The 21,534-nt window shown below is 42.8% G+C and overlaps 1 protein-coding gene across 2 annotated transcripts in view; it reads left to right on the top strand.

Moving 5' to 3' along the window:
* TDRD3 (tudor domain containing 3) overlaps positions 1-21,534 on the top strand; it is a 306,664-nt gene that overhangs the window by 73,701 nt on the left and 211,429 nt on the right. The window contains exon 2 of one of the 2 annotated variants that reach the window (XM_048851785.2): positions 18,184-18,268. The exons of the other annotated variant lie outside the window; for it this stretch is intronic. Coding sequence (XP_048707742.1) covers positions 18,184-18,268 — 85 coding nt within the window. The remainder of the gene's footprint in view (positions 1-18,183; positions 18,269-21,534) is intronic. 2 annotated transcript variants of the gene reach the window in all.

A 21,534-nucleotide genomic window follows, 5' to 3' on the forward strand; every position in this document is an offset into this window, starting at 1 on the left:
GTAGCAATTCTGTTCAGAAACATGGGCCACCATAAATATCTCTTCCAGTGTTGCAGTCTTTGCACTGGCTCACTATTGAATAAAGGGTCCAATTCAAAGTCTGTCTTGATACTCAAATTCTCACCGGGACTGGCCTCTCTCTCTCAGAGACGATAGTTCTTACAACAACTGTGTTCTATTGGAATCATGGATTGCTAAACTATTCTGGATGGACTCATGAGTGTGGGAGATGGAACTTTCACAAGAGTTGGACCTAGTCTATGGAACTTGATCGAGAAGATACTAAAAACACAGACTTCATTGTGTTTTGAATATAATGTAGAACTCATTTTTTCAGTTATATATGTTCTCACTTTCTCTTCCTCTCAGCCAATCAAACAATTTTTCTTTTACAGTTTGGGAAGTTGCTTAGCTAGTATAGTATTGAGGGCCATGTGAGTACCTTAGGAAGAAACAGTGAGTTAGTCTCTTCTCCACTTAACTCTTCATATTGGGTTAAAAAGTCAGGAGTGGTGTAACGCAGGCCTAAAAAGCCTGATTCCAGTTGGAGGAGAATTTTGCCAGCACAGGAACTGTGAAAGAGAACCATAAGGCTGTGTTCAGAGCATCTCTTTGAAAGCTGTGGTATAAGGCGTAGAGTTGGGCATGATGGGTGTGTTGGGAGCAGAGCTGGGGGTTGGGCTGAGGGCAGGAAGTGTGGGGCCACAAGTGTGGGGGTGTGCAGCACTGTGGAGATTGAAGACAGTGTTATGGCCCATAGAGCAGCTCTGGGAGCCTTCCATAATTTATCTGGGTCCCCAAGGCTGTCTTTTATTCTGTGAGTTTTTCCAGCCACCATGAGCATCCCAAGATTAGGCATGTGGAAAGCTGTCTCAGTCATTTTTGTCCCCTGTGCTCCCTGGCCTGTGAGTTGTGTGCTGTGCCTCTTAGCCTGTATCTTCCCTGACAGAAAGCATGTTTTGTACGACAGGATAACTATTGTGTGTAAAAACATCCTGGAGACAAGGCACTTGAGTTTTACTACAAGGCTAGCTGAGGTCAGCAGGTGTGTGTGGGGAAAAGGGGTATAGTGCTGACCTGTCCTACCTACTCTTGGTAAACCCTACATGTGCCTTGTCTCCATTTAGGATTTTACAGAGAAGTACTATTGCAAGTTTATCTCACTGATAAAAAAAAAAAAAAAGAAAACAAAATACCCTTTGTGTCAGTGAAAACACAGTGTGAGACAGCACAAAATCTTATCCAGCATGTGTATGCAAGGAAAATATCTTGGTAAGCAGATATATTTGTTTTAAAAATGTTGTGGTATTTTACTTTTTTAATTATGATAAAATATCTTTATTTTCTTTAAAGATTCAGTGAGTGCCTTTTTAACATTTCTTCGGACATATGTGTTCAGCAGTTTTTACTTTTTACTTTGCATCATTATAGGGATGCCATTCCCCACATTCCTACAATTGAATGTATCCTTTTTTTAATGAAAGAAGTTGGCCTGGCAAATTTTTATACTATGTTATATGCCAGTTTAAAATATAAATACACCCTCCCACCTGAAAAACAAAATAAGGCAAAAATACAGCCCAAACCTTGAAAAGGCAATGCTTTCAGCTATTCTTAAATTAAACATGAAAAATAGAGTATTTCATCTGGCTTCATACAACTTCTGCTCACTGTATAAAGCCTGGAGTGGTGGTGGTGGTTGTCAGTCCATTTTGTGGGTTAATAATAATAATAGAATTTTGTTTTTTTAAATGAAAAACAACTGTTGAATTGTACAAAAATCTGTCGACCACAGCATCTCAGATATTCTGATTGAACAACAGTTATGTGAATACATAATTCCATGATAAAACAAAATCCTGAATATCGAATATGTCTTAAAATGTAATACTTGAAAAATTGTAAATACCTGCTGTTTGTAATCCTATAAACAGCCATTAGGAATCATTTCATTCTAGTGGCTGAAAATGGTGCATTTAGGGAAAAAAAAAACTGATTAATTACATGGGAGAATGATCTCTCTGATTAATAATGTGCTTTTTAGCAACTTTCTTCTGTGTGTATGTGTGTGAGAGAGAGATTGGGGAAAAAGGAAACAAACCAAGACATTTAGGCCTTGTCTACACTACACAATTTTGTCAATAAAAGTCTGCTTTTGTTGACAAAACACGGAGGTGTATACATTGCAATGCTCCTCCTGCCAATTTAACTCTTCAGCTACGTCGACATAATAAACCCCATTGACGAGAGGCATAGAGCTTTTTTCGACGAAGTTAGAATGGCTCTGTCACTGTAGACGCTGTGCTTGCATATGTCGCCATAAGTGGCCTCAAGGAGATGTCCCACAATGCTATCCTGACTGCACTGTTCAGCAGTTTCAGCTCTGGTGCCAGGTACACAGACCTCTTTTAAAGCCCTCGAAATTTTTGAAATTCCATTTCCTGTTTGCTCTGCAGTGGGAGTTCACATAGCATCTTCACAGCTGACCATGCTGGCTTTCTACAGCAAACATGCTCCTGCCTGGAGTTGTTGGATCTGCTGGGTCTGTGGGGAGAGGAGGCTGTGCAGTCACAGCTCCGCTCCAGATGTAGGAACTTTGATATGTATGTGCAGACTGCTCATGGCTTGGAGGAGAAGGGGCACTAAAGGGACACGCAGCAGTGCTGTGCTAAGATCAAGGAGCTGAGGCAGGTATACTAGCAGGCAAGGGAGGCAATGGTCACTGTGGTGTGGTGCCGAAAACATGCTGCTTCTTCAAGGAGCTGTATGCCATCCTCTCCGGTGACCCCACCTCTACCGCCAAGCACACTGTGGATACTTCGGGGGGGAACAGAGGCAGGGGCCAGCGGAGTCAACCCCGAGGATGAAGTGGTGGTTGAGGAAGTAGAGTTGGAGGAAGATGTGGGATATGCGACAGAGTCATCTGGTGGTGTGGTGAGCCAGGACCTCTTTTTTAATCTGGAGCCAGCTGTCTAGCTCTGGCTCTCCTGAAGCAGGAGAGGGGAACACAGGTAAGTACTTATATTGCTTTGATACTGCATGGTGACATGAGGTAGAGGTGTCCTTTATTTTGTTACGTGGTAGAAGTGGGGTAAAGGAGAGAAATTAACAACACTAGATACTGTTTGCATCTGCTTCTCATTCCCCTGTGTAGCTATGCAGTGGGAGCCTTCCAGAAAAGTTTGCAATGCACATCAGGATGCCCTGGGAATCATCCTTAGAGATCTCTTGCAAACTTTTCTGGAAGTACACTGCAATCCTCTGCCAAAGGTTCCTTGGCAGAGCTGCTTTGTTTCATCCCCCGCTGTAGGAAACTGTGTGCCAGTCGGCAATTACTTCTGCAGGAACTAAAGCAGCACACAGGCGAGCAGCATACAGACCCGGTCTGAAGCTGTATGCGTGCAGGAGATGCATCCTTGGTTACCCTCAGGAGTGAGATATCTGCTTCAATCACTCTTGCCTGTGGAAAATGGTGGCAGCATTCAGAATAGTGTCCCTAGGTGCTTGTACTTCTGAAACCACCCAGGCCCTTTGCTCCATCTTGTCCCTTTCCCTCCTAGAACAAACTCACCATGTGGAGGGCTCTTGCTGTGCTGTGTGCTTGCCAAGGTGTATGTAAAGAGGTGTATGTAACTTTTGTGATTCAAAATACTGCCTCCATGTATTGTTTCTTTTGTTTCTGAGGATGTGCCCTTGAGGGCCATCTCCTACACACTGGTAGAGGACCTCTGTCAGATATGGAGGTGAATAAGGTGTAAGGCTGACTGCTAAGAGAAGTGCTGCAATGATCTGATGCTGCAGATAATGAGCACTGAGCCTGGAGAGAGAACGAGTCCATGAAAAACTCAGAATGGATAGCCAGGAGAGGAGACAAGGGCAGGAGTGGATGACAGAGGGGCAGGAGTGGATGATAAAGCTGATGGAGGACCAAAGAGGGATGCTGAGGTTTCTGATTGTGCTGCAGTCGGCACATATCCGTGCTCTACTCACTCTGCAGCCCACACAGAACTGCGTTCCATGTCCTCCAGAAATTCCCCCCCCCCCACGTTCCTGGCATGGTTCTAGCCCATTGCAGTACCCCTTGCACTCCACCACTAGGGACATATTTCATAATGACAGCTGGACTTACACACAGCTGTGAGAGCCGCATTTCAGAGAGTGCTGCTCAGTCTCTTGTAAGAAATGTAAATCTGTGTTTTACTGTTTTTAAAAATTATTAGGGTTGTAAAGTGATAAAAAAAATTAATTGCACAATTAATTGTGCTGTTAAACAATGACAGAATACCTTTTATTTATTTTTGGCTGTTTTCTACTTTTTAAAATATATTGGTTTCAATTACAGTACACAGTACAAAGTATACTGTGCTCACTTTGTTTTTTATTACAAATATTTGCACTGTAAAAACAGAAGAAATAGTATTTTTCAATTCACCTAATACAAGTACTTTAGTGCAATCTATTTATCATGAAAGTTGAACTTACAAATGTAGAATTATGTGCCAAAAAAAAAAAAAACTGTATTCAAAAATAAAACAATTGAAAAATATTTAAAGGACCCATTATTAAATACAGTTTTTAATATTTGTAATTTAATTTGCTTAATAGATTAATATTGACTAAAGAGATACTGGGCTTCATTGATGTTACTAAGTATGGAATTGATATTTTGCAATTTCTAATTAGTTCTAAATATGCATATCTAATTTAGTTTACGTCTGTGTTCCAAGTGAAAATATCTAAATTTGAAATATATCTTAATTATAAAATATTATAGCTGAACCTCACTAATCCACATATCTATGGTGTTTGTTTCACCCCCCTTCCCAGAAAGAAAAAAAAGCCTGCCAATCACTCCCTAACTTTCATCAGTATTTTGTTTGTTTTGGGTTTTTATGTACGACTCTAGTAATCTGAAATGTGCAGATTGACACTTCTGTGGAGAATGAAGCCTTTGCTCTCTTTTTATAGAACAGGAACAGTAGAGGTGGCAAAAATACAAACATTTCACCCCTGTTTTTGTCAAATTACCTCAGCCTGCAGAAAGGACCACCTCTACAGACAAAAGAGTACTTTCTTTTGTGTTCATTCAGTTCTTGACATTTTCCCCCCCCTCCAACCCTCCCTCCCCCTCCGAGACGGTCAACAAACGTGCAAGCTAGTGTCACTTGTGATGGTGGTTCTTGTGATGAAGGTGCTTGAACATAGTTTAATGTGCTGAGACCAACACATTCATTTCACATATGATACTGAAAAGCCATCCAGTGTTGAAAACCTTTTTTTTTTTTTTTTCCCCCAGTACCAACCTTTGCCGGGTTCAGATTGGCTTGAAAGACTTTATATTGTATCTCATCACAAAAGTTTACTATTACATTACCATAACTGTTTGAGGCACATAAATTTTCCTGTGTGTTTGGACAGTGCCTAGCACCATGTGGGTACCACTGGAATACAAATAATATTACTAAGATTTCCTTACTTTTATGAAACCTATTACAGTATATTTACTAATATGTTGTACTGTTATCAAACGATGAAAGATAAACTACACTTTTAAAATGTCTGATGAACAAAGAATGTCTGTTGCAGTTTCTTAAATATATTAAATTGTTTACTTAGGTCTTAATCCTGTGAGCTGGTGAGGATGGTGCTGAGCATTTTTCAATCCCTGCTAACTCAAATGAGAGCTAAAGGCACTTGGAATCTATTTCTGCAAAATACTAGTTCACTAATACACAGATTTTTATAATCGTTGGTGGATTTTTCAGCCAGTGTGAATTAGCAAAGTTCTACTGTATTAGGAAAAAAGTGAGCTGTAGCTCACAAAAACTCATGCTCAAATAAATTGGTTAGTCTCTAAGGTGCCACAAGTACTCCTTTTCTTTTTGCGAATACAGACTAACACGGCTGTTCCTCTGAAACCTCACATATCATTGGAACTTTTAATGGTGGTATAGTGTGACAGAAGATACTTTTTGCTATATACATTGTAATTCTGATGGATCTTTGTATTTTATGATGAGATTACTGGTTCTGTGGATGAAGGGAAAGCAGTGGATGTATTGTTTCTTGACTTTAGCAAAGCTTTTGACACGGTCTCCCACAGTATTCTTGTCAGCAAGTTAAGGAAGTATGGGCTGGATGAATGCACTATAAGGTAGGTAGAAAGCTGGCTAGATTGTCGGGCTCAACGGGTAGTGATCAATGGCTCCATGTCTAGTTGGCAGCCGGTATCAAGTGGAGTGCCCCAAGGGTCGGTCCTGGGGCCGGTTTTGTTCAATATCTTCATAAATGATCTGGAGGATGGTGTGGATTGCACTCTCAGCAAATTTGCGGATGATACTAAACTGGGAGGAGTGGTAGACACACTGGAGGGGAGGGATAGGATACAGAAGGACCTAGACAAATTGGAGGATTGGGCCAAAAGAAATCTGATGAGGTTCAATAAGGATAAGTGCAGGGTCCTGCACTTAGGATGGAAGAACCCAATGCACAGCTACAGACTAGGGACCGAATGGCTAGGCAGCAGTTCTGCGGAAAAGGACCTAGGGGTGACAGTGGACGAGAAGCTGGATATGAGTCAGCAGTGTGCCCTTGTTGCCAAGAAGGCCAATGGCATTTTGGGATGTATAAGTAGGGGCATAGCGAGCAGATCGAGGGACGTGATCGTTCCCCTCTATTCGACATTGGTGAGGCCTCATGTGGAGTACTGTGTCCAGTTTTGGGCCCCACACTACAAGAAGGATGTGGATAAATTGGAGAGAGTCCAGCGAAGGGCAACAAAAATGATTAGGGGACTGGAACACATGAGTTATGAGGAGAGGCTGAGGGAGCTGGGATTGTTTAGCCTGCAGAAGAAAAGAATGAGGGGGGATTTGATAGCTGCTTTCAACTACCTGAAAGGGGGTTCCAAAGAGGATGGCTCTAGACTGTTCCCGATGGTAGCAGATGACAGAACGAGGAGTAATGGTCTCAAGTTGCAGTGGGGGAGGTTTAGATTGGATATTAGCAAAAACTTTTTCACTAAGAGGGTGGTGAAACACTGGAATGCGTTACCTAGGGAGGTGGTAGAATCTCCTTCCTTAGAGGTTTTTAAGGTCAGGCTTGACAAAGCCCTGGCTGGGATGATTGAACTGGGAATTGGTCCTGCTTCGAGCAGGGGGTTGGACTAGATGACCTTCTGGGGTCCCTTCCAACCCTGATATTCTATGATTCTATGATTTGTTCTTTTTCTCTCAGCTGGTAAAATGTTAAGTTATTCTTTAAATAAATAAATACCTCCTCCCACCCCCCCAGATTCTTGGGGGAAAAAAACACAGTTCTTTTAAGAACTACAATATCTTGGTTGCTGCAGTAGCAGAATATGTTCCTACTGTTATATAGGTAGTAGGGAAGTGCATAAAAACTCTTCTCTTTAAATCTATGATTTTCCTACTTTAATATAGAAATATTTGTAAAACACATTTCTAGAAGGTTTAATGATATAGTCACTCAGTAAAATTTATGACACTGCAGCAAAATTTTCTTCCTTTAGAAAACTGATGTAACTTCAGCAGAAACCTTTGAAACTATATTGTGCAAAATATTCCCCAAGTTTGAAGTGACTCAGTGATATAGAAAAGCAATATTGTTCTTTTATTATGTAGCAATGGTGCCACCTAGTGGATGTCTCAATGTTGTGCATTCTTTCTGTAATTTCACCTTCTACGTACACTTTATTTTAGATTAAATACAAAGTTATAAAATTATTTTATCTTTGTCCAGTGACCAAAATAAATTGCATGTTGTAAATTCAGATACTGAATTTAAAGAATTCTCTTCTGGTTTTGAGGTTTATATTTTGCAGGAGAGTTAAAAAAATTCTGACTGGGTTCTCAGTTTGACAACCTGAAAAAGGATTTTAATTTTTGATATCTGCATATTCAAGGTTCAGTGAATACATAAAGTTTGGCCATGAGATTCAAAACTGCTTTATGTGACTGAAGTTGAGTTCAAAACAAGCTGTTACAGGAAATAATGTAAAATTGATTTGTGTCTTCTGCCTCCACTAATAGCGGGTTTGTGGTGAAATGTGACTCTGTATTGAGTGCTAATTTTAGTGAACATTTATTGAAAATTATGCATCTTTCACGTACTTTTGTTTTATTTTCTTCTTAGCCAGAGCTGCTTCTTGCATAATGTGTAACTAGAAAGATGAGAGTAGAAGAAAACTAAAATAGATTTATGTGACAGGAATATAATATCATGGGATGGCGATAGTACAAGTAGTTGAATATTTATATGTGCATATGAACCATAAAAGCCCAAAAGTGATAATTTAATACGTTTTAAAAGAGAATTTACTATTTTATACAGTAAATCTTATTTTGAAAATAGGTTACCTGATTGATTCAGTTCAACGTTAAGTACTCATACTTAAGGTGCTTCTAAATAATAGATATATATTTTTATTGGCTTGATCCATCTTTATAGAGACTAGAGGGCAAATAAAAGCAGATCTTATTTCAGCTAACGTTGTTTTGGTTGTGCATTTCAGGCATTTGTGTTATTACTGTTATAAAAAAGATAAGCTTTATATATTTAGATATGTGAGTTGTCACCTGCTTTCTTTAAAAGGTATAAAATAAGACAGATGGACACATAGGTGGACAGTGCGAATGGATTTTTTGGCAATCAGAGATGCTGTAAATTTTGGTTATTATGCCTCCAACAGAATAGGGTATATTCTTGCAATATAGAAACTTTGGATGTTAAGTATTTACTTCATTTAATATGAGGGGACAATTGGAAAATAAAACTAAGTATATGTCTGGGGGTGCAGGCTCTGAAGTGGGGCTGGGCATGAGGGGTTTGGGGTGCAGGAAGGGGTTCCGGGTTTGGGGGGGCTCAGGGTTGGGCAGGGGGTTGAGTGCAGGAGGGGGTCAGGGCTTTGGGCGAGGGGGCAGCATGTGGAGCCCTGTGGCCCCCTGCCTAGAAGCTGGACCTGCTGCTGGCGGCTCCTAGGCTGCAGCGCAGTGTCAGAAAAGGTAGGCACTAGCCTGCCTTAGGTGGGCAGCACCGCCCATGGGACTTTTAACGTCCCAGTTGGCAGTGCTGACCAGTGCTCATCACCGTAATGCAATATTGTAATTATCTACATAATTCAAAATACCAATGTTGCAAGGTATGTATAATATGGGTAAACAAAGGAATAATTATTGGATGTTCAGAACTCAGGAACATTTTGGAGTAATATCCAAAAAATCAGATGTTTGTGTGGACTTCAGTTTTCTTCCACCAGGCCTTGCAACCTCATCTGCTTTCCTGTTTACATTATGGAAATAATTCATGCCTTCCTACCCTCCTTGGCATCTATGTAGTGGGTTGGACAGCAGACTTACTTCTCTGTAAGTGTTTTTGTGGGGCAGTCTCTTCTGTTTCTCCTCTTTCTCCTCTCTTCCCTTGTGTTCTTCTTCCTCCATTACTCTTGCACTCTTTTTCCTCGTTCAGCAAATATATGCTTTTTAAGAGTATATATGTGTGTGGGAGGCTGTATTAAGGAAATGTTTCTGTTGCTATCCCAGCTAATCGCTCCTTTCATTTCCTTATTGAGAAGGAAGGAATGGATAGTGGTAGGCGAAGGGAATCAAGAACTAGCCGAGGCACAGAGTACTGTGCTCTCAGGTGCCTGCTGAGAAGAGCACTCTCCCTGTTTGTCAACTGCAACAATAGTGCCGCAACCTCTAGTGGAAAGCAGATGTAAAGGGAGACATTTTGTTCCCGCACAAACTTATGGAGTGGTATGTCCGGGGAAAGCAGTCTGTCCTTTTATCATTAAATTTGACTTAAAAGACAAACATGAAAGTGGGTACTTCAATCTTTCCCCTCTCCCTTGTCCCCATAGTATATACACACCACTGTATTACATGTTTTTAAATGTAGCTCTACCTCCAAGGTACATAATTTCAGTCACTAAACAGATTTAAATGTGGTCAGTACTTGGAAGAGAGCCTCCAAAGAGAAAACAGGTCTGGTACATTTGGAAGGAAGTGGGAGAAGGTCTGTAGGTTCTGAAAGAGCTGGGCATGAGGGACTGAAGGGCAGACAGCTGTATTTGGAAGTTCACACTCCCAGTATGAGAGTGGGGATTGCATACACACAAATTCTGTGCATTTGGGCATGATGGGCACTACAGTACCTTATTCTATTGTGCCCAGAAGGGACCGAGTAGTCCCTCACATTGAGGAGAATGGATTCCCCCAGGTCCCATCTCAAGAGTTATCTTTTGCAAGCTCTATCCCCGCTTGGGCATAGCTTCAAATTTCTGAGGTGGGTGTGTGTTTTTCATGTTAAGTGTACTGAGTCTCTGTAATAGATTTTTTTTTAAACGTAAAGCATATTTTATTTGTAATGCTTCAATTGACAAAATTTTGGTGTCTTGTGAATAATAATTTTTCACAAAAATAATTTGTGGGCTGCCTTTAAATATATCAACCAAATAATTAACAGAGATTGAGATTTTTCATTAGCTGTGATGGAACAATGTATGGACAATGAGATTATGAAAAAAACACCGCTGAAGTAGAAACTAGTTGAAAGGTTTTTCTCTTTTTAGCCACTCTACAGGAAACCTATCTGGTCTAGTTAGAGCTCAGGTTGTGCTTAATAAACCTGAATGTGTACATATATATGTTTAGTTAGAATAGAAATGATTGGGTTTGGAATACAGCACATCCAGAGCTCCCATTAGGGAGGGAAAAAAACGTGCTCTTACCAGTTGTTTTAGTAAACAGGAATTCTCTAGGGTAAGAGGTTTTTTTGGTACTTACAGTAGTATCTTCACTCTTGGGTCCTATTTGCTTACAGGCAGCACCTGGGAACTGATTAGAAAGCTCTAGACATTTTGATCCTTCTCCTGAGGTCTGTCAGTGCAGGTGTGCAGAGGGATCTTTTGAGACTCACTCTATACTTGTCTTTTCTTTTTCCTCTTGATCGAAGTAGTGTTGCTGTTAAAAGTTCTGTTACTTAAAAATGAAAACAGTTTTCTAATACACACCTTCAAACTTTCTCTTAAAATGTAACTGGGATCTTGCATTTTCTCTTTAATTTACTCGTGACAGTGTTTTTTAATGGTACATACATTGTGTTTTAGAAAATATTTTAAAATATTGGATGAAGTTTTAGTTTAGTGTAGTTTTTTTGTTAGCTGTTAATTATGTTAAAGTGATGAAGTAGCTGCTGAAAACTCCTTAGCTGATGTCCCTAATTGGACATTTGTTGTTGGTGAGACTGTTGTGTTGACAATGACTGTAATAGTGCTGGCTAAAGAGATGTTATTTAGCCAAAAAGTGACTCAAGTTTGTTCTCTGTGCCCTGGTCTACACTAGGACTTTAGGTCGAATTTAACAGCATTAAATCGATGTAAACCTGCACCCGTCCACACGATGAAGCACTTTATTTCGACTTAAAGGGCTCTTAAAATCGATTTCCTTACTCCACCCCTGACAAGTGGATTAGCGCTTAAATCGGCCTTGCCGGCTCGAATTTGGGGTACTGTGGACACAATTCGACGGTATTGGCCTCTGGGAGCTATCCCAGAGTGCTCCATTGTGACTGCTCTGGACAGCACTCTCAACTCAGATGCACTGGCCAGGTAGACAGGAAAAGAACCGCGAACTTTTGAATCTCATTTCCTGTTTGACCAGCGTGGCAAGCTGCAGGTGACCATGCAGAGCTCATCAGCAAAGGTGACCATGATGCAGTCCCAGAATCGCAAAAGAGCTCCAGCATGGACCGACGGGAGGTACGGGATCTGATCGCTGTATGGGGAGAGGAATCCGTGTTATCAGAACTCGGTTCCAGTTTTCGAAATGCCAAAACCTTTGTCAAAATCTCCCAGGGCATGAAGGACAGAGGCCATAACAGGGACCCGAAGCAGTGCCGCGTGAAACTGAAGGAGCTGAGGCAAGCCTACCAGAAAACCAGAGAGGCGAACGGCCGCTCTGGATCAGAGCCCCAAACATGCCGCTTCTATGATGAGCTGCATGCCATTTTAGGGGGTTCAGCCACCACTACCCCAGCCGTGTTGTTTGACTCCTTCAATGGAGATGGAGGCAATACAGAAGCAGGTTTTGGGGACGAAGAAGATGATGATGATGATGATGATGAGGTTGTAGATAGCTCACAGCAAGCAAGCGGAGAAACCGGTTTTCCCGACAGCCAGGAACTGTTTCTCACCCTGGACCTGGAGCCAGTACCCCCCGAACCCATCCAAGGCTGCCTCCTGGACCCAGCAGGCGGAGAAGGGACCTCCGGTGAGTGTACTTTTAAAATACTATATATGGTTTAAAAGCAAGCATGTGAAAGGATTACTTTGCCCTGGCATTCGCGGCTCTCCTGGATGTACTCCCAAAGCCTTTGCAAAAGGTTTCTGGGGAGGGCAGCCTCATTGCGTCCTTCATGGTAGGACACTTTACCACTCCAGGCCAGTAACACGTTCTCGGGAATCATTGTACAACAAAGCATTGCAGTGTATGTTTGCTGGCGTTCAAACAACATCTGTTCTTTATCTCTCTGTGTTATCCTCAGGAGAGTGAGATATAATTCATGGTCACCTGGTTGAAATAGAGTGCTTTTCTTCAGGGGACACTCAGAGGAGCCCATTCCTACTGGGCTGTTTGCCTGTGGCTAAACAGAAATGTTCCCCGCTGTTAGCCACAGGGAGGGGGGATAGTTGAGGGGGTAGCCACGTGGTGGGGGGAGACAAAATGCGACCTTGTAACGAAAGCACATGTGCTATGTATGTAATGTTAACAGCAAGGTTTACCCTGAAAGAGTGTAGCCACTGTTTTATAAAATGTGTCTTTTTAAATACCGCTGTCCCTTTTTTTTTCTCCACCAGCTGCGTGTGTTTCAATGATAACAGGATCTTCTCCTTCCCAGAGGCTAGTGAAGCTTAGAAAGAAAAAAAAACGCACTTGAGATGAAACGTTCTCCGAGCACATGCTGTCCTCCCACACTGACAGAGCACAGACGAATGCGTGGAGGCAAATAATGTCAGAGTGCAGGAAAGCACAAAATGACCAGGAGGAGAGGTGGTGGGCTGAAGAGAGTAAATGGCGGGCTGAAGACAGGGCTGAAGCTCAAATGTGGCGGCAGCGTGATGAGAGGAGGCAGGATTCAATGCTGAGGCTGCTGGAGGAGCAAACCAGTATGCTCCAGTGTATGGTTGAGCTGCAGCAAAGGCAGCTGGAGCACAGACTGCCACTACAGCCCCTGTGTAACCAACCGCCCTCCTCCCCAAGTTCCATAGCCTCCTCACTCAGACACCCAAGAATGCGGTGGGGGGGCCACCGGCCAACCAGCCACTCCGCCACAGAGGATTGCCCAAAAAAAAGAAGGCTGGCATTCAATAAATTTTAAAGTTGTAAACTTTTAAAGTGCTGTGTGGCATTTTCCTTCCCTCCTCTACCACCCCTCCTGGGCTACCTTGGTAGTCATCCCCCTATTTGTGTGATGAATGAATAAAGAATGCATGAATGTGAAGCAAGAATGACTATTGCCTGTGCAAGAGGTGATCGAAGGGAGGAGGGTGGTTAGCTTACAGGGAAGTAGAGTGAACCAAGGGGCGGGGGGTTTCATCAAGGAGAAACAAACAGAACTTTCACACCGTAGCTTGGCCAGTCATGAAACTGGTTTTCAAAGCTTCTCTGATGCGTACCGCACCCTCCTGTGCTCTTCTAACAGCCCTGGTGTCTGGCTGCGCGTAACCAGCAGCCAGGCGATTTGCCTCCCACCCCGCCATAAACGTCTCCCCCTTACTCTCACAGATATTGTGGAGCACACAGCAAGCAGTAATAACAGTGGGAATATTGGTTTCGCTGGGGTCTAAGCGAGTCAGTAAACTGCGCCAGCACGCCTTTAACCGTCCAAATGCACATTCTACCACCATTCTGCACTTGCTCAGCCTGTAGTTGAACAGCTCCTGACTACTGTCCAGGCTGCCTGTATACGGCTTCATGAGCCATGGCGTTAAGGGGTAGGCTGGGTCCCCAAGGATACATATAGGCATTTCAACATCCCCAACAGTTATTTTCTGGTCTGGGAATAAAGTCCCTTCCTGCAGCTTTTGAAACAGACCTGAGTTCCTGAAGATGCGAGCGTCATTTACCTTTCCCGGCCATCCCACATTGATGTTGGTGAAACGTCCCTTGTGATCCACCAGAGCTTGCAGCACTATCGAAAAGTACCCCTTGCAGTTTATGTACTCGGCGGCTTGGTGCTCCGGTGCCAAGATAGGGATATGGGTTCCGTCTATGGCCCCACCACAGTTAGGGAATCCCATTGCAGCAAAGCCATCCACTATGACCTGCACATTTCCCAGGGTCACTACCCTTGATATCAGCAGATCTTTGATTGCGCGGGCTACTTGCATCACAGCAGCCCCCACAGTAGATTTGCCCACTCCAAATTGATTCCCAACTGACCGGTAGCTGTCTGGCGTTGCAAGCTTCCACAGGGCTATCGCCACTCGCTTCTCAACTGTGAGGGCTGCTTTCATCTTGGTATTCATGCGCCTCAGGGCAGGGGAAAGCAAGTCACAAAGTTCCATGAAAGTGCCCTTACGCATGTGAAAGTTTCGCAGCCACTGGGAATTGTCCCAGACCCGCAACACTATGCGGTCCCACCAGTCTGTGCTTGTTTTCCGAGCCCAGAATCGGCGTTCCACAGCATGAGCCTGCCCCATTAGCACCATGATGCATGCATTGGCAGGGCCCATGCTTTCAGAGAAATCTGTGTCCATGTCCTGATCACTCACGTGACCGCGCTGACGTCACCTCCTCGCCTGGTATCGCTTTGCCAGGTTCTGGTGCTTCATATACTGCTGGATAATGCGTGTGGTGTTTAATGTGCTCCTAATTGCCAAAGTGAGCTGAGCGGCCTCCATGCTTGCCTTGGTATGGCGTCCGCACAGAAAAAAGGCGCGGAACGATTGTCTGCCGTTGCTCTGACGGAGGGAGGGGCGACTGACGACACGGCTTACAGGGTTGGCTTCAGGGAGCTAAAATCAACAAAGGGGGTGTCTTTACATCAAGGAGTATTTCAGGCAGGACTTCACGGAGGGTTCCAATAAGAAATGGTGCACCTAAGTTATTATTCTTATTGGAACAAGGAGATTAGCCTGGCCTCTGATTGATGCATGGCTAGATTTACCTCGCTGCACCTTCTCTGTGAGTGACTGCAGTGTGACCTAGAGAAATGAGTCCCCTAGACAGGGGAGGGGGGGAAGCAAATGAGTACAAAACAAATCTGGTCTATTTCTTGTTTTGATCCACTCCATCTATCTTTTACATCTTTGGCTGGCAGCAGACGGTGCAGAAGGACTGCATGCCATCCACATCTCATGGCTGCTCGGCAGAAGATGGTACAGTACTAATGCTAGCCATCCTCATCTCTTGCCTGCCCGGCAGAAGATGGTACAGTACGACTGCTAGCAATCCGTATCACCTGCCTGCTCACCATAAGACGGTTCAATAGGACTGACTGCAGGACTAAAGAGAATGACCTGGTCAAGTCACTCCAAATTTAGTCCCTGCGCCCATGTCTGCCCAGGCGCTCCCAGCCGACCTGGCCAGGAGCACCTCGGACACGACAAGGACGGCTACCAGTTGTATTGCACCGTCTGCTGCCAGAAGGCAATGAGTTGCTGCTATTGTGTAGCAATGCCGTACCGCGTCTGCTAGCACCCAGGAGACATAGGGTGACGGTTACCTGAGCGGGCTCCATGCTTGTTGTGGTATGGCGTCTGCACAGGTAACTCAGTAAAAAAGGCGCGAAACGATTGTCTGCCCTTGCTTTCACGGTGGGAGGGAGGGAAGGGGGGCCTGACGATATGTACCCAGAACCACCCGCGACAATGTTTTAGCCCCATCAGGCATTGGGATCTCAACCCAGAATTCCAATGGGCAGCGGAGACTGCGGGAACTGTGGGATAGCTATCCACAGTGCAACGCTTCGGAAGTCGACTCTAGCCTCGGTACTGTGGAAGCACTCCGCCGAGTTAATGCACTTAGAACATTTTCTGTGGGGACACACGCACTCGAATATATAAAACCGATTTCTAAAAAAACGACTTCTATAAATTCGACCTTATTCCGTAGTGTAGACATACCCGGTGTCTTTCTGGGGGAGGGGAGGGGAAATATTCTGGTTTAGTGAGTGAGTTCAGTTGACACCTGGGTAAAGTGATCAGTACCTCAAGTCTTATGATCCACTTTGTAATCCTCATTTTAGGGTGAGACATTCAGTGGTAGAGCAAAGAATCTCTTTTCAGTAACAGTTATCAGCAGTGTACTACTTGATGCAGGGGAATAATGTATGCTGCTTAGGAAAATTTCAGGTTCTAGTGCGGAATTTTTTTAGTCATTCAATAGAGAGAGGGTTTCTCTTACTAGGAAACAGTTGAGCCACTATCTAGAAAGCACTGCTTCTAAGCAAGCAACTTTTTCTGTTTTCATCTGGTAGCAACTGGTAGACTATATACTTCTGCATTGGTTCCCAAAATTTGTGTGTGTGTGTGTAAATTATATGGTATAAAACGACTGACATAATTATAACTGGTAGAGTTAAAACTGAATTTAGTATTCACTGTCCTGACGTTTGAGGAAACATGACAATGATCCTTAATGTTGCAAAAAGATTTTTCTTTTGGATAACTGCATTCGTAGTCTAAGATGATCTACCAAAAATTAGACACATAATATTTTTACCCTGTTGACTGCTGTATGTTTCTGTTAGCTTCCCTCTCCTATTTTCTTTCATTTTGCCTCATTAAGAAGATAGTTTTCACAAATCTTGAGTTTGTTCTAATTCTTCTTTTAGTAATGAAAGCTGATCAAAAAACAGCCAGGGGGTGAACTTCGTAGAAGTTTTTTGCAGATATGAAAGTATTTTTCATTCTGTTGTCATAAGGTTTTTTTTTTTTTTTTTTGGGTGCAACTTTCTAAGGAGTTTTTGTACAATTTTTTGTTGAAATTGGAAATTCCAAAACTGAATCGTGATAAAACTGATCAATCAAAATTGGCAATACAAAATTAATTGTGTGTGTGTGTAGCACAAAAATGAGAATATTTCAGAACAGCTGCCATTTTTAATTTAAAATTTCTGTTAATTCGAATAAAACATTTTTTTTATAAAATCTCTTTTAGGAAAGCTAAAAAGTTGTCATATTTTTCATTAGAAAAATTTTGTCCAACTTGAATAGTTGTCAGTTAACATCTTTGGGAAAAGCACATTATCTTCTCCAGTAACTGAACTTAGCTGACCACTGTGTTCTACTAAACCTGGGCGTAGGCTGTCACTTGTTTGTGTGTATCGTGTCATCTTTGTTTAACATTTACAGAAAAAAATAGTCTCTGCCTTGTAACAATCTTGGGGTTCATTAAATAACGAACCAGTGAATGACAAAGCAATAAAACTTTAATACAACAAACTGGAGAGCTTCTGTAGTGAGCTGCTCCACACACAGCCATGTGGTGTTTCCAACAACTGCTTCCAGGGCATATGTCCACACCCACAACACTGTCCCAATGAGGGAGTGTCTCCAAATCACAATCTTTCATAAATATATCTTTGCATGCCTGTAAGAACTTATTAACTAGTGTCTCGATCATTCAATTGGATCTATACAGATAGTGTTGCTGTAGATTTCAGTGGGATGCTACAGGTGCAAGGATCAGCTTATTTTTCTGCCTGGGTCTGAATGCCTAAGTTATGATGAGGGAAGGAGATAAGACAGTGGATAGGTAGATGAGGGCCATGGTGCAGTAATTTATACGATAAATTGGGAAATCAGTGTATGCATCTAGGAGTTCACATAAAGATAATTAGTAGTTTTATATATAAATCTTGAAGAGAAGGAGAAAAAGGAAGTAGGAATGGCAGAAATGATCAATAAGGGAACCGCCCACATAGAGGCAGTGTGAAGGAACTCCTCAACTGAAGGAATCCTTTCATCTCTGTCAGTTGTTTTCTAAACTGCATTGTAAGAATACAGAAAATACAGAGTATTACATATATTCCTACTGAATAAGCCTGAAGTCCTGCCATTGTGGTTACTTAAGGAATCTAAAAGGAGGATTAACTAATAGCTTAGTCTAAAATGTGTTTCAAATACCTTCCTAAAATAACTTCATTTTGTTTTAACAGGTATCTTTCAGATGAAGGAATTGAAGCTTGCACAAATTCTTCTGACAAAGTCAATATAAGTGATGTTATCCTGATTGCCCTTAATGTAGGTTACAGTTGTGAAATTTTTGGAAAAATCTTATATCAGATTGTTCAGTCTCTACATGTTGCACATAATACACAATGTTTTTATTTCCATGTGTTGTTAAATTTGGTATATCTGAATTAGATCTCAGAAGTACCATCTTTGCCAGGCAGTGATTTTCTTAAAAACTTCAAGCTAAAGGAAATTTTTTAAAGCATATTTCGTCATAGAAAAATATGTAGTGTTTCTTTTTCAGCCGGATGTTCATTTATTAAAAAACAAACATCAACACCCAAAATACATTACATTTTATGAATGCATACAGTCATGTAAATATAAATACAAATATTAACTGTTGTGGTAATTAAGGTATTTCCTTGGGCACTTACGGTAGCTCAGGCTTGAGATCCAACATGCCTTAAAAGTGATATGATGTAGAAATTAGACTCTTATCTATTTATGTATTTATAAAGATACAACTTGGAAACAAAAAGTGTACTGTTGCAGGTGCTTTGTGTGTTGGCCCTGCAATAAAAACTAGTTAGCCAATATTATGCCCATGTCTGTTTTGACAGCCCTAATCATTCCAAGTTAGTTAAATGAAAAAGGCCACAATTGAATTGAATGCTTTAAATTTTGGGGGAATAGTTAATAGCATCCTTTGTTAAGGATACTGCTTTATGATATAAATATATTCAAAAAACCTTGCGGTGCTTGTAACTCTTTTACACATACTGTTCTTGTATTTCAACTTTTGTAACTCTGTGCTTGTAACTTTTATGCATATTGTTCTTGTATTGCATTCCATCCATGGACTGTATAAAGAAAGAAAGGCATACCTGAAGATGCTTTATAGAAAACAGTATAAATACAACATAATTATGGCACTAAATAAATGTGCATTTACTGAACAAATCTGGATCAATAGTCTATCTATTTCTGTCAGCATGTGGATAAACAAATATAAATGCTGTATAAATACCTCAGCCACATCTTACTCATTTATCTTTTTAGAAGATGAGAAAAGTAGATATGAAATGTTTAGAAAAGTTGTTCAGAAGTCAAATTAATTGCCTCCTCAATAATCATGATGGAGATGATAATCTGGTTTCCCCCCAGGTTATAAATAACTCTTCAAAGAATAGAGATCTTCTAGCTAGGAAAAGAGGCCTGTCAATGTGTCTAAGTTAGCATTGGTCAAGAAACTTAGGGCCTTACTTGGAATGTGACGTTTCAGAGTAGCAGCCGTGTTAGTGTGTATCCGCAAAAAGAACAGGAGTACTTGTGGCACCTTAGACACTAACAAATTTATTTGAGCATAAGCTTTCGTGGGCTACAGCCCACTTCATGGGATGCATGCAGTGGAAAATACAGTAGGACGATGTTATACACACAGAGAACATGAAACAATGGGAGTTGCTGTGCACACTATAACGAGAGTGATCAATTAAGATGAGCTATTACCAGCAGGAGAGAAAAAAAACAACCTTTTGTAGTGATAATCAAGATGGGCCATTTCCAGCAGTTGACGAGAACGTGTGAGGAACAGTAGCGGGGAAAAATAAACATGGGGAAATAGTTTTACTTTGTGTAATGACACATCCGCTCCCAGTCTTTATTCAAGCCAAATTTAATGGTGTCCAGTTTGCAAATTAATTCCAATTCAGCAGTCTCTCGTTGGAGACTGTTTTTGAAGTTTTTTTTGTTGTAATATTGCGACTTTTAGGTCTGTAATCGAGTGAGCAGAGAGATTGAGGTGTTCTCCGACTGGTTTTTGAATGTTATAATTCTTGATGTCTGATTTGTGTCCATTTATTCTTTTACATGGAGACTGTCTGGTTTGGCCAATGTACATGGCAGAGGGGCATTGCTGGCACATGATGGCATATATCACATTGGTAGATGTGCAGGTGAACGAGCCTCTGATGGTGTGGCTGATGTGATTATGCCCTGTGATGGTGTCCCCTGAATAGATATGTGGACACGGTTGGCAACGGGTTTTGTTGCAAGGATAGGTTTTTCTTCAAGTGCTGGAATCCATATAGATTCCAATTAGGTGTGTGCGCGCTGCGTGCATGATCATCGGAAGATTTTTACCCCAGCAACACTCGGTGGGTTGGGTGAGGCGCCCCCTGGAGTGGCGCCTTCATGGCGCTGGATATATGCCCAAGCTGACCCATCGCCCCCTCAGTTCCTTCTTACCGCCCGTGATGGTCGTTGGAACTGTGGAGCGCAGCGTAGCTGATCTCCACTCTCCCTAGGTTTCTCTCTAATTACCTGTTAATAGTTGTAATTCATTGTTAATAGTTGTTTATAGTTGTTAGTAGTTTGTTAATAGTTAGTGTAGTTAGATTAGTGTACTTAGTAAGGTGGAGCAGGGTCTTCTCCCCTCTCCCTCGTCCCGGTACCTGGGCCCCTGCTGGGGTCTCCAGGCTTCAAACCCTGCTCGGCTTGCCTGAAGCCGATGCCAATGGGAGACCCCCACGACTCTTGCCTAAGGTGTCTGGGGGAATCCCACCAAGCGGACAAGTGCCGCATTTGCAAAGCCTTCAAGCCGAGGACCAAAAAGGAGTGGGACTTTAGACTCAAGCAGCTCCTTATGGAGGTGGCACTTAGCCCGGTCCCTTCCTCCATGCACTGGGACTCGGCGTCGTCTTCAGTTTGGTGTGCCCCTATGGCACCAACTGGTCCGGCACCGCATTCAGACTCTGCTAACGACTTGTGGCGTCAGGCCCCCCCCGGCACCTCCACCACCACGTCACCGGTCCCTGTCTCCGGGCCAGAAGAATAAGCAGCCCAAGCAGGTGCCGACTGCTTCTTCTTTGTTGGTTCGACAGCCACTGACACTTCCTGCAGCCGGAGCTGCGTCCATTGCTGGAGCGCACAGGACAAGTAACAGCTCCTGCACCGTCGACTCTGGTGCTGCAAGGGCCGTCGAGTCTGGTGCATGTTAGCTCCCCGGTGCACACAGCCATCGAGCTAAGGCTTCACTCCATGCTGGAGACCTTCTCTACAGCGCGGGATTCGATCACGCTCACAGAGCCGACTCCCCTGCAGCCAATGGCACCTCCGGTGCGGGTGTTGTGGTCGAAGGGAAAACCGTCCCTGATATGACCGCTGTCGCCGAGTGAAGCAGGGCAGCACTGGTCCCAGTCCCGATCTTGGTCCCAGCACCTTTCACTGCATCGCTCGCAGTCCTGGCACCGATCCCATTTTCGGCGCTGGTCGTACTTGCAACGCTGCTCCAGCTCGCGAAGATCCGAATCACGGGTACAGCTGGTACCGAC

Source organism: Caretta caretta, chromosome 1, assembly GCF_965140235.1.
Source record: "Caretta caretta isolate rCarCar2 chromosome 1, rCarCar1.hap1, whole genome shotgun sequence".
Classification (NCBI taxonomy): domain Eukaryota; kingdom Metazoa; phylum Chordata; order Testudines; family Cheloniidae; genus Caretta; species Caretta caretta.